At 35.7% G+C, this 13,809-nt stretch overlaps 1 protein-coding gene across 5 annotated transcripts; it reads right to left on the bottom strand.

Annotated features, from left to right (window-relative positions):
* Positions 1 to 124: 124 nt before the first annotated feature.
* On the bottom strand, positions 125 to 9,202 carry LOC100748951 (beta-glucuronidase). 5 transcript variants are annotated; one of them, XM_033324172.1, is made up of 14 exons: positions 8,867 to 9,201; positions 8,699 to 8,787; positions 7,847 to 7,982; positions 7,585 to 7,714; positions 6,815 to 6,997; positions 6,556 to 6,654; positions 5,725 to 5,901; positions 4,019 to 4,251; positions 2,826 to 3,105; positions 2,370 to 2,644; positions 1,840 to 2,101; positions 1,218 to 1,406; positions 657 to 795; positions 125 to 569 (listed from the first exon to the last, which is right to left on the bottom strand). In XM_033324172.1, the coding sequence occupies exons 5-14, from the start codon at positions 6,980 to 6,982 to the stop codon at positions 388 to 390; spliced, it is 2,004 nt and encodes a 667-aa protein (XP_033180063.1). In that variant the 5' UTR covers positions 6,983 to 6,997; positions 7,585 to 7,714; positions 7,847 to 7,982; positions 8,699 to 8,787; positions 8,867 to 9,201; the 3' UTR covers positions 125 to 387. The 5 variants fall into 5 exon arrangements, with proteins under 5 accessions (XP_033180063.1, XP_024227491.1, XP_012248194.1 ...); XM_024371723.2 differs by lacking the exon at positions 8,699 to 8,787; XM_012392771.3 differs by lacking the exon at positions 7,847 to 7,982.
* Between the last annotated feature and the right edge of the window lie 4,607 nt (positions 9,203 to 13,809).

Raw genomic sequence — 13,809 nt, forward strand, 5'->3', positions numbered from 1 at the left:
GTATCTGTATAATCGGTAATATATTTCCTCTAGAAAATTTTTTCTTTAGTTTAAATAGCATTAGAGTTAATCAAATGAATTTTTAAATTGTTATAAATAGGTACGAAATAACATAAATCTCCGGTTATATTTTGTATAAAAACATTTATTAAAAAATCAATGTAAAACTTGCATTTATTAAACATAAAATGGTAATAACTGATGTATGCTTATATAATGGTGGCAATATTTAGACTTCAGGGATGGTAGCATTTTCATAAAGACGAAGATTACATGTTCCAAGAGAAACAAACAAGCAAATAATTTTGATACAATGTTTACATATAGATAAATAACAAATTGTTCTCTTTAAAAAGTGATTAACAAAAATAGCAAAATACTAAAAGATTAAAGCCTTGAATGAAAAGAATAGTGAAGCGATATATAATCTTCGAGATCTGTCGGTATTTCTGTTCCGTCCAATTCTTTTTGAAGAAAATAATACCTTTTTCGAACATGATAAGCTGCCATTTTTGGTTGTCTATCTCTTGTAAATACACCTTTCTTGTTGCCACCTACTCGAATGAATGCTATAAGCATAAATTTATTATTGACTATTAGTGTTTGTATTAATTAATAGCTTTAATTGTTTTTTTCTTCTCGATACTTTTGCTTACTTTGAGCTGTTCGAAAGTCGGCAAAATTCCAAATAAATTCCCCAATAAAAAATCCTTCGTTTCTTAGTTGATCAAAGGCTTCAAAATGTTTAGATAATACTTCTTTCTGATACTCTTCGCTCCATATATATTCAGGCAACTGGAAAATAACGAACAGTGTTAATAAATTTGAACTACAGTCCAAAGAAGTTCTTTTAATTAAGATTTAAAAGATTTTATTTATACTAAAGTAATTGTTAACGATTTATAGATAGCAACAATACATATATAGATTCAAAATGATATTTTATTCGTAGTGAGATATTTACTAATATTTAATACGAAACGCATCGGCAAAAGGATTAACTCAACTAACTAAATACGAATGAAAGATGTAATTAGATCTCGTAATTAGCTGAAAGACAATAAAATATCGTCGACATTAATATTAATATATTGACAATTACTTCTGATGTTTAAGTCATAAGTTTGCAACGTGGAAAATCCTAAAGCATAAAAAAATTAAAAGATGCTACTGTTTTTGATTTGGTTTGAATTCCATGTAATTACTGGATAACTTACCTCGTGTAATCCAGGCATAGTATCAGCTCCATACTCGGACATAAGCACAGGCTTATTATATTTTCTGTGCCACGCTTCAGCCTCTTCTATAACTCTGGTCGTTATTGTATCGAGCCGACCTGGGTTATTATACCAAGCGTTATAACGATTAAAGCTAATTACATCAAGGTATTCGCCTGCTTTGTCTTCCTACAAAATGATTATCTGATTTTTATCGAAGATTCGAGTCAAATGTATTAATTTTTATAAATTAACGCATGTATTTGGAAAAAAATCGTTCGATATCGAAGAAAATTCGCTTAGTTACGCAACAAATGTACAGAACACTTCTTTAAAGAATAAAGTATTGACATTTCAAACTCAATTCTATACAATTCGATTCGACAATTGAAATTTCGCAATCGCAGCTGTTATTCGTCTAATTTGCGAAAAAACCAATTTTTTTTTCATTCGCTCTTCAGCCACCACGTACTGGGTAAATTCATCATTGAAGAGTGTAAAAACGTGGACTTTATATCGAGATTTCGTCGAGAGAAAAGACGCGATACATAGTTTTTTGGAACATTCTATTCTACGAGGAAAACGATAACGACTAAACGATATAAATGTTTGTGAAAGTAACCTGAACTGCTCGAGCCATGGCAATAGTAATTGGTCTGGTAGGATCGAGTGATTTCGTATGATGAGCAACTTGTTTAAAGTATTCACCGGCTTCCGGAAGTTGCGTCCTGGGTTCATTTGCGATGGACCACATAATTACCGACGGTCGATTCTTATCTCTCCTTATGAGCTCCGATAACGAGTCTTTGTGACGTGCAAGAAGAATCGGTGAAAAATTTTCAGTGTCTACCGAAGGACATTCGCCGATGATGAGAAAGCCTAACCTTTGAAAAACAAACAAAGTAAAAGATATATGTAGCAGCCAAAGGTAAAATCGAATTGAAGAGTATGTTGACCTCTCCTGACTTATGTGATATTTTTTTATATAAATGATATATAATATATACGCCATTATTCTTATTGCACGGTCTCGGCTTTACCCGATCCCGCTTCGTCTTTTACATTAAAAACTGTTTAGAAAAAAGACACGTAATTTATACATCGGTAATATTGGATATTTTCATACGATAAAAAGTAGAAAGTGGGGATTACCGGTCAGCAGTATCGAGTACTTCATCGCTGTAAGGATAATGACTGGTTCTATAGGCATTAGCACCGATCCATTGTAGTAGCTCATGATCCCTAGCAACGGTGACTAAATCGAGACCGCGTCCTCTCAGAATCGAATCCTCGTGTCTACCGAATCCTCGCATGTACACGGGCTTATCGTTTAGTAATAAACTCGTATTCGTCCAGGCCAATGTTCTGATGCCAATTGGAAGCCTGTAGACGTCTACTTTGCTGTCATTCGCCACCGACAGTGTAACCTTAAAATCGTAATGTTATTCCTGGTTACGTTTGCAATCCATTTTGCAGGCTTGGGCAAATTTTGGTCGACATATAGATAGAAGATAATAATTTGCAAGAATCGTTTAAACCACTGTGTTACTTTTATTTTAGGAATAAAGAAGAACAACGAAGAAAAGAGATAGAGTATACGTTACATACCTTTAAGGTGTAAAGGTATCCAGGACTAGGATTCATACCCCTAGGCCACCAGAGCTTAGGAAATGGTACCTTTAGCGTACCGGAAAGTCCGTAAATAGGCTCCTGTACAGCTAAAATATCCTTGGCATCGAACAGGCTTACTCTACAGATAGGAATTTCATGCTCCTGCAGGCCTGCCGGTTGAATTATGTATTTTACGATACCAGTATCACCGATTAGCCCGGTCTTTACAGTGATATCTTCGATATAGACGCGTGGTTTTGTATGCAGCAAAACTGGTCTGTAATTTGGAAACGTTACGTTAACTCTGTCTGATATGTTATCGCTGCGGTGAAAGCCGGTAAATTTACTCGCACGTATTTTTCAACTATTCCGCGTAAATTATTCCGCTCTGTTACTTTGCTTTTGTTCGTCTCGTAAATATGTATCCCTATGAATCTATTTTGTCACCGTTGTTTCTACGCATCAGTGAGAAAGGCGAGACTTTTTGAAAGGCCAACAAATAGGCCATTTTACTACGTAATATAAATTTCATTTGATAGTTATAAATCAGTTATACACATATACATTTTGTGCTATTTTACATTCCTTGCTATTTATATACAGCGTGGTTGGTAACTGGTGGTACAAGCGGAAAGGGGGTGATTCTACGCGAAGAAAGAAGTCGAAAATATAGAATAAAAATTAAAAAATTTAAAAATTCAAAAATTTAAAAATTTAAAAATTTAAAAATTTGAAAATTTGAAAATTTGAAAATTCAAGAATTTGAAAATTTGAAGATTTGAAAATTTGGAAATTTAAAAATTTAAAAATTTAAAAATTTAAAAATTTAAAAATTTAAAAATTTAAAAATTTGAAAATTTAAAAATTTGAAAATTTGAAAATTTAAAAATTTAAAAATTTAAAAATTTGAAAATTTGAAAATTCGAAAATTTGAAAATTTGAAAATTTAAAAATTTTAAAAATTAAAAAAATGACGTCAATCGAGACAACGATTTTCTCGAAAACAAAGCCTCGAACGAAAAATTTGTAATCACCCCCTTTCCGCTTGTACCACCAGTTACCAACCACCTTGTATAAGCAAAGCTATATTCGATTTGTTTCGAGTATCGAAAGCGCTCGATATATCTTGTTGATGTTGGAAAGATATAAGAATATAAAAATCGTATAAACTCTGATTTTTCCACGCTTACCTGTGTATGCCAGCATAATTGAAAAAATCGAAAGTGTAAGTTTGCAGGCGTATCGTTCCGTTATCGACGGGAGTGAAGATAATTTTTCCTTGTGGTACGCTAGTTTGAAGCAAAGTATTATCAACTGCGACGGTTATGCGATTTTTACCGCCATAAATCAAATACGAAGATATCTCAGCTTCAAACGGAAGATGACCCATTTCATGGTTGGTTACCAGATCATCGTTTATCCACTAGAATACAAAAGGAAAATATATATATGTATGTATGTATAACCAAACGATATACATATTTATATGTTGCGGGCGAAGTCCGCAGGGTATGCGGAGTCTGTTTTACCCAGACAATGTCGGCATTACATACCGCTGTCTGGCAAAGTTCGAAGAAATAGTTCGAGAATTTCGAATATGGCCCGCTGTAACGTGAGAAAAATTGACATTGCCCACCATCGTGTAAGTAATGTTGGCAACTATTATTTCTTTGCGAACTTTGTCAGGCTCGAAGTGGACACTGCGAATAACGATAAATCTATTTTTCAAGGCAACGCCGCCCTAAGTTTTTCCCATTTTATTCGTCTCGGTCGTACCATTCTTTTCGAAAGGAAGTATCGGTATGGGTTTAGGCATGTAAAAGTCTTTGGCCGGCCGAAGTTGGCCGACAATTCTGCGTCTCCGTGCCATCGGCTGGAGATTTTTATGTGCCCAACCGCATACCGTGAGAAGTGTGATTAAACGATTCCTTGGCAAAAAAGATGTAACAAGTGGCACACGAAGCGGACGTCCAGGGGCTTACAGACCGAGGAAAAAGAAAGATAGTCGATACAACAAGAGAAGAACCTAAGATTACATCCTCGGAAATAATTGGAATAGTAAAAAGCGAACCTAAGAAAAGACGCCTCGTAACAGTTGAAAGTCTACTGAGAATTACTGGATATGAATCAAGAGTTGCAAGACGAATACCATGAATTAGCAAAGTAAGAAAAGATATATGATCGAAGTTCCCTGTTAATTATGTATATACGAAAATATAGCATTCTGGGACAAAATACCGTTCTCAGACGAAAGCAAGTTTCATATTTTTCAATGTGATGGACGGGTTTTAATATGACGAAAACCGAATACCGAATTAGATGAATAAAACATTGTCCAAGCCATCAAACACAGGGGTGACGGGGTAATGGTACGGGGTTGTATGAGCTTTTCTTGACGTAGGAGGTCATATATCCTGGACAAATGTGATTATTTAAATATTTTAAAGTGGGGAAATATAAAATGTGGAACAAGACTATTATTTTCAACGGTATAATGATCTCAAACATATACAGTCTATACTGTTGGACAGTGAATCATTTTTAATATACCAAATCTAAATCCTGCAGTGTATTTTTGTTCTGAATTGGGAAAACAAATTTATAACGCATCGTATTACGTTAAGCAAGAGTATTCCTTGAAGAATGGGGCGAAGTAGGTCCAAAAATCACGAAGATATTACTACGTTCAATGCGTAATCGTCTGAGAGCTGTTATAAAAAAAAGGATTGCGTACCAAATATTAATAATAAATCTATTTCAAGTTTGATGATTTGCCGTTCGTTACATCTTCTTTGTATTTAAGAATTTGTGCCGATCGTGCGACGTTACCAAAGGATAGAAAAAATTGTTGTAAAAATAGCAAAGTAGCAAAATAATAGAAAAGTAAAATAGTTACCACTTGCGCGAGGTAATTGACAGAACCAAATCTGACAAAGACTCTTTGTTCTCGCCAAGAAGGAGGTGCGAAGAAAGATCGTTGATACCAAACGCCGCCCATATGATCTCTCAAATCCCTGGAGGTTGTAATGTCGTTATACGACGAAGGTACTGGCATTTGCATCACATTTCCTACCTAGACGAAGCGGTATACACACCTACATAAGCGAATCCCCGTTGACAACGTATAATTTCGTAAAACTTATATTTACGCAACTTCGATTCTGCGCGTTTATGCAACAGGTACAATTAAGCAAAATGTATCGCTTTCGCTATTTGCGAGTCATCTTAAACTGTATCTTTTATTTTACATTTTGAACTTTCCGAAATCTATTTTCTGTAATTTAATACTTACTAAAATAAGACTACGATTTAATGAAAAATTGATGATTATAATATATATGTATGTGATGTATGGTATTAGGTATACGGTATATCTAACATAGCAATTTGCAATCGATGACTTTAACGTTCTCGGTAGATCGCGCATGTTCGTGCAAATTTATATTTCTATCGATACAACGAGAGAGTTAAAACGTAAATAAAAATTTATCTCGTCTATCAGATATTACGACGAACTTTGAATATCTTTATATACACGTGTTCATACGTATTTTGATACGTTCTTATATTTTATAAGAATCCACTATCTACTTACAGATATTGTGAAACGATTTTCTTTTCGTATTGCTTTAACGTTACTTTCGTTTGTTTGAATCGATAGGAATACACCATATTTGCTTTAACGATAAGAGAAATGAAAAATGTTTTTTTTTTTGTTTTACGATACCTTCGATAGTTCATCGGCAAACCATGCCTCTCTATAACCCATTAGCGCGTCTCCTGATGGGGAAATGACAAAATCCCACATACCATCTAGAGATTTCACCTTAATAACAGACGAATTTATTAAATTTAATCATTGAATAATCTAATCGTCGAACGAGCGATTTGACATGTTAATATCGTAGCTAAAGCTTTTTTATTATTAGAATTTCGGACACGAAAGCAACGCGTACCGCTGATAGAAATAAGAAAATCCAAATTACCTCTCGCGATTCACTTTCCCGTGGATATAACATTCCCGGGAGTGGCGAGGGCATATCCTCTTCCTGGGGCAGAGGTGAATATTCTATCGGAGTTTCGGGATATTCAATTTCTGGACCCGATTCCCCGGCCATTACCGCGCTAATTACAAGAAACACTAAACGCCACATTTTTCCGTGATTTTCCTGAAACGAAATAACCGAACGAAAGATTACGTTTCTATTTACTTTGAAAACGCAAGAAACTATGGCGAAGTACTTTTTCAACAAGGAATTTTTATTAACGGTGAATTTATTGCAATCGTTTGAGATAAATGTTTGCCTCCTCGCGATCGTCCTAGAAACATCGAAAAGTAAAATAGGAAGAATGAAATCGACGTCTGCGTTGGTTCCGAGGAAATAGCCTGTAACGTTTTATTTAGGCTCGTGCTGTGCATTTGAATTCAATTATACGAGTAGTCAGCGATATCGGTTAACGATAAAGAATTAGAAATCCGTAATGTGAAGTATGTACGTTAAATGTAAAATATTAAATGTTCGAGACTATTTACAATAAACGTGCAACTACGTGTATCTAATTCTTAATTCTGTTGTTCGTCGAAACTCTAAAATCGACTTCGTTAAAGACACTTGATCGAAGGCATGAAAAATCCTAATTATCGATCGTTGCATCCGATCGACAGAGGCAACATCCTCGGCCGCGTGTATAAAAAATTAATGCTGGTTATTAATGGGTTAACTTAATATAAAAGGAGGTAGTAACTGGTGTGTACCGTAGGGTCTCGTTCACATCAATATCGGCTTCCTGGCACGGTGCCCTCCTACGAGAGCAGACTTCCCTTCCCAAAGCATCAAATCGTTTCCTCGTGTCGCACGTGCACACCGTCGTCGCTGTCCCTAATTCTACGAATGGACATCATGAGAATGTAACAATTGCCACTGTTTGTAACGATGGGAATGATATTTTCACAGACGGTATCGACACTCCAATTATTTACCATTGTACATGCGATTATACGCATGCTTTGCAAATACCTGCGGAATCACCGCTAAACGATCCTTAATTTCTCATCGACATTCGAACAAACGTATTCGCACATCGATTCCTCGTAGTTGTTTGTGCTTTGCTAAAGTCGATGTGTACAGAAAATTTCGATCTTTTCCTGACCAACTGCAAGAGCACGATACGCTTGTATTAGACCGTATTGGACGAGAGAATGCTTCGTCGCTATCGAATATTTTATCTTTGTTCTTGAAATATTCTTTTATCGTCTACTCTAGTCCTTCGCTGCATTTAATTTGTTATATTATTGATTATTATCTTGATCAAATCGTTGATCTTTACTTCAACCGCAGATAACGCTATTCGTTATTAGTATTATTATCTTTGTTGTTGGTTTCAATTTGCGATAGTCTTTTTATTAATGCTTATCGGCCTAATCGATGAATTAAAGGGCAAACGCGAGTCAGCATTCTGTTGTAATCACGTTTGTTATTTCCGCTTTATTTATACAATTTGGAAGTTTCTATTTCAGTATAGTAGGATCAGACTTTTAGAAGGACGTGCAACAGATCTTGTTACGGTTCTCGAACTTTTATATCCCACGCTCTCGTTTCAATGAACGAAAGAAACGTTGTCCCTCGTCGAGAATTTTTGCATAAGCTTGAAACGAGAAATTACGCGAATTCGAGAAATGTCTCGCCGATAGTAAGACACGTTCGATCGGAAACGTGATTTATCGTTACGAAAATGACGCACACGACGAATTATTTAACTTTGAAAGAAGAATTTTGAAAGAAGATTTTTCACTCGCCGGCTTGTTACACGCGAAACGGAAGATCTACGTAAGTACACGTGCTCGCACAGAGAAGTGGGAAAATCGTTACCTATCAGATTCTTCTTCCTATTCTTCTCTAAATGTCTACGATCCGCGTATTTCAATCGCGAGATTTGTTCCCTGGCGATGAACGATCACCTGTATCGATTTCCCAATTGCGAACCAATTACTTTCGATGTTTTTATCGATCAAGATCAATTTGGTACGAAACACTCACCTTTTCTGTATTTAGATGGAAAAGTTTATCGAATGGCAAACATTCGAGAAGATTGTCGCGCAACAGACACTGCAAATCGTTGGTTCGAACAGTTTCGCGATAATTATCCGAAGAAAGGAAAAGTTACGATGGTTTCTTCGTTTCCGGACGCGGTTAATGCAGCATCGTTCGTCGCGTCGTTGGAACTTGGCACGTTCTCTCCTGTTGGGATCTTACACGCTACTAGACTAGAGAATCGGTTGTACCTATCCCATCGGACCGCACTGTGGCTCGCCAACCGACTGGCTCGCTCTTATATATCGGGTGTCCGCGCCCAACCGGCTACAACATTATGTCGCCGCGTATCATCGCTTCTGATTCAACGACATGAATGAAAGAGATCATCGGAAAGACTAGTTTCTAGCACTACCGGATATCTTTTTATCAGAGACGTTCCGGATCGTCGTCTTGTTTCTCTGAAATTTTAATCGCACAGTTTGCGAAAATTACTCGCTTTCTTTCTTTTTATCGTTCTAATTATCAACCACGTGAAAACATAGAGGCGTAATTGGAATATTCGCGTAATCTTCTTCCCTGGATCAGCTTAAGCTTCAAGAAAATGTCGTATTTATAGAAATTTTAGCATTCGAGGGAAGTCGAAGGCTTGGGTAGTTTCGTAATGCAAGAATTTCGTTGAAACATATGCGATAATCGGCGACGGATGAATTTCATCCTCGTTGATTTTTTGCCAATAAGGCGGTTGAACGTTTGTCTGGTCGGGCGATTCGTTTAAATCCGTTATATCGTTCGAAGAATGTTTCGTTTCCTACGATATGTTTCTTAGGCTGTGAACGAATTTCTCGTCGTTTTAAATAATTAAATCGAGTATTTTGAATCCGCCATGAATAACAGGATTCGGTATAGGATCGTTATTGACCGTTATATTCAATTCGTCTGGCAATTAATTGCGATTATTCGGAAGATATCGGCAAACAGGATAACATGGCTGGTTGTTTCGAGAAAATGAAGTCCAAGGTATGCTACGCTTAGCCGCAGGTACCTTAACTCTGAGTGAATCTTAAATTAGTATTCCGTGTAAACAGAGTTCGTTAACATTTGCAGGTTAGTTTCCGGATTTCTTGCCTGACGTTCCCTTTTACTTAAAGATTGCGTTATCGCGATGACACTGTTTGAATTCTCTGCGTGCATATACTTGAACTTTATACTTTATCGCATTGTAGCAGGCATTTTCTTCGTATACTCGTTATGGTTATCACATATTTCACTGGCTAAAAGATAACAGAATTAGCTTTCTTAACAAGTGTATATAACTTTTATCGATGCATGACGCGGTTATGTTTTAAAAATATCGCCTTCTATATTTTCGAATAATTGGAAAATAACCAACAAGAATATTATCTCAAATAGTTATTTGTTGTTCTAACGTCGACTAAAATTCTCCCACATTTGATACATACAGATCTAAAATAAATGAAATTTTCAATCGTCGTAACCAAAAAGGCTAACGGAATCTAATCGATTTACGAGGCATAAAAAGCTGCAGGTGCATATTTGCCCGCTGAGAGCAGATCTCATCGTAAGATAGTATCGTTATAAGTCGGTCTGCTAGAATACAACCCGCTGTGAGAGGTATCGTTTACCAAGTTGGAATACGAAGGAGGAAATAAAGGCAAAAAGAAAGACGAGGGATTAGCGTGGTATTTCTGAGCATTTACGATTACTGGTAACCGTAGAACGTATTTTGTATAGCGGACATTCGCGGTTTTTAACGGGTGACTTTTCATGCCCAATGCGAATGAATTTGAATGGATAGGCAGTGTAAGTTAATTTTCGTACAGTCGAAAACTTCTTCGACTACGTAGAGCGAATCGTATTGCATCTTTTATCCAATTAACGCTACAATTACCGATTCGTGATGTATCCTTAATTATATCGCACATAGATGATTCCAATTAGAGTGGTATAATGAAAGTAACATATGTATTTATTATTTGTTAATTTAATTTACCGATAAATTTTGAATGTTAATTTATTTCAATTAAAAGATCAATTACTAGAAGATACATATAATATGTAAATTACTTTGTGAAGAGAATGATAAATACAACGAATTGGATATGAATCGGGGTTTCGCGTTACCTCGTGGTTATTTATTATTGGATTTTTATGCAAATTTATATTTTTGAAAACACAATTAAAGAAGTAGAATTTCTTTACCTGTCAAGTATTACAGGAAGCATTATACTTTGCTGTTATTATTCTGTGTGGTTTTGCGCGTTTAAATTTCCTATAGACGTACAAAAATCTGCAGTCTAATTATCGTTATTTTTGTAATTGGTTACTTAATAAAACAGACAAGGTATAGGTTACGTAGGTATCGCATTTTATGGGACTTGGAATCATACATTGAGAAATACCACGATCTCTGAATAAGTTTCATCACGAGGAGGTGATTATGCGGGAGACCCTCCAATGGGCTTTCCTCACGTGGAATTTTTCAATTAAAAACAAACGCAATCTCGAAAGAATACTCAGCAGTTATGCACTACGTATTAGAAATCGCGTGTAATTGTCCAGTCTACGAATTTGTCTCGTAATTCTATTTTCAAGAAGCACAGAACTATTTCGCTGATCTTTTAATTCCGAGTAAAAATTTGAAATTTGAAACAGAAAGAATATTCCCGTCCGCCGCCTAAAGAATCGAAGAGACATTCGATCAATCCTCGAGACACGTGAAAATAATTTATGGAATATATACACTATACGAGAGAACAGTCCAGATATCAAGAAGCATGGCTAAATTTTAACTACACGTATCAAATTGTCGGTAAATTTGTTTTCTAGACCATCTGTAACATAAAGCCTTTAAAAGCATACATAACACTTTAAATTTAATTTATATAAAAGTTTAACACTTATCGATTGAAATTTAACCAACTGTGCAAATTCTGACTGAAAAGTGGAATCGCTCTGTATATATAAACAAAATTAAAAAATTCTAGTTCAGACGTAGATCGTATCGTGCAATGGACAAATACACGAAGCGAGCATAGTGACAAAGTAAGGTAAAGAACGAAACGTAAACATGAAAAAATTCTAACAAACACGATTTTAATGCTAGTTTATGTGTTGTAATCTGAGATTTTAATTATACTTGAACAATGCAAGCTCAAATTTTTTATTTTACGACCTGTTTGATGGCTGAAGAAATAGAAATGCGAATCGTTTGTAATGACACCACTGACCACATTGATTAAAGCAGTGACTTCCTTATACGATTTTTGTGTCGCGTGTGACATTATCGATTCAGTGTAGTACTGGTTTGAATAAAAACTAAATGAAATTATAAATTATAAATTATAAATAAAGTACGGAACGAGATATCCTATGATCGTAACGAAGTATAAAATTGTTCACTTCTATAATACTTAAGAAAGCATCGCGCACTACTGCGATTTGTTTGAGATAAAAATGTAACCTCACACGTTCCAAACACGAAAATGTGAATTTTTTACCTTTCCTACTTTCATACGACATCAAGTACATATAGGTAAGTAGGTATCCTGACTCAGAAACTCGCCGTACAATTTATCGATAATCCTAACGGACAAATTACGCCCCAATGCAACACAGTCGTAGATACAGGTCTGGAAATTCTCGTGGGGCGTCGTGAAGCCTCTCTTTTTTTTTATTTTTTTATTTTATCTCCATTTGTAGTTACATGTAAGAATGTAAGGCTTTTAGCGGGCAGAAAATATTTCCCAAGTAAGGCGCTTCGATCGATTCGTTAGATTTCGTCGTACAGCGCGCCTTGTGTCCGTAATCTGCAACACGGCCATGTCTGCCGTTGAACTCTACTGTATTGCGTAAATTTACATTTATTTAAACAACATCCCTCTGTGCCACGCGAAATATTATACGTTTATTTTAGATAAATTGAGAAAGGTTATGAAAAATAGTTCGGTCTATATTAGTTACCTACAGTGGTAAGAGTGGCGAAGATGGCGTTAAATGCAAAAGTTTAACGAATCGATTGCAGCGCTACGGCTGGTGGCCGATTTGTAAAATTATCCCCACCACGGGAATTTCCAGACTTGTGTATGTATAGGACCGTGGTCTATCTTGCATTTAGTCAATGATATCGCATTGCATCGCGTCGCGCCGGCTGCCAAACTACATTCATACGTACAGAACCCCAACTACCAATGTTATTTCATTGTATATATATAATATTCTATTATTAATAATAGTCACTTGGTATTTTTCATTATTTTACTAATGATTTATAAAACGCAATTATTTTAGAATAGCTGAGAAATACGCGTGAAAGCATCATCGTTCCTCTTGAAATTCGATTTTTCGATTCTTATGTTACTCTATCCGCTTTATATTTCTATATTGCACGATACATCGCATTTTACGCATACAACACGATATGCGGTATTATGTTAAAGAATAGAGTCGACTAAGAATCTGATAGTATCCCTCGAGTGATCTTGTGAAGTAAGATCTATCTAAACGGATGTTATATTTACGTTTTTGGGATTAAAAATGTGTTAAGATAAATTAGATGACTGAAAAAGAGAAGTATACCGTATACATTTTAATGGCTACTACGTTTGAAACAATTCTAGTTGGCAATTGAATTTTTAGATACAGTAGGTGAGTAAGTCAAGAGCTGTTGCTTAATTTACGACGACAGAGGGATCAAGTTAATTGGTAAAAAGGCGATTGACCTGTGGCAGACAGAGAGACAGAGGTCACCATCCTTCGAAACAATCAGTGACTTCCGACGTGCCGCGTATGTTTATGAATCATTTTGATATTCCTATATCAATGTTTTTATTCGTCTCTTTATTTGGATCGTTCACAACTCTTTATGCAAGTTTGACATACAAGAACAGGTCTTTTTTATATCGCGTATGTATATGAAATTTCCACGG

The sequence above is a fragment of the Bombus impatiens genome, unplaced genomic scaffold (genome assembly GCF_000188095.3).
Source record: "Bombus impatiens unplaced genomic scaffold, BIMP_2.2 scf_0051, whole genome shotgun sequence".
Taxonomy (NCBI): Eukaryota; Metazoa; Arthropoda; class Insecta; order Hymenoptera; family Apidae; genus Bombus; species Bombus impatiens.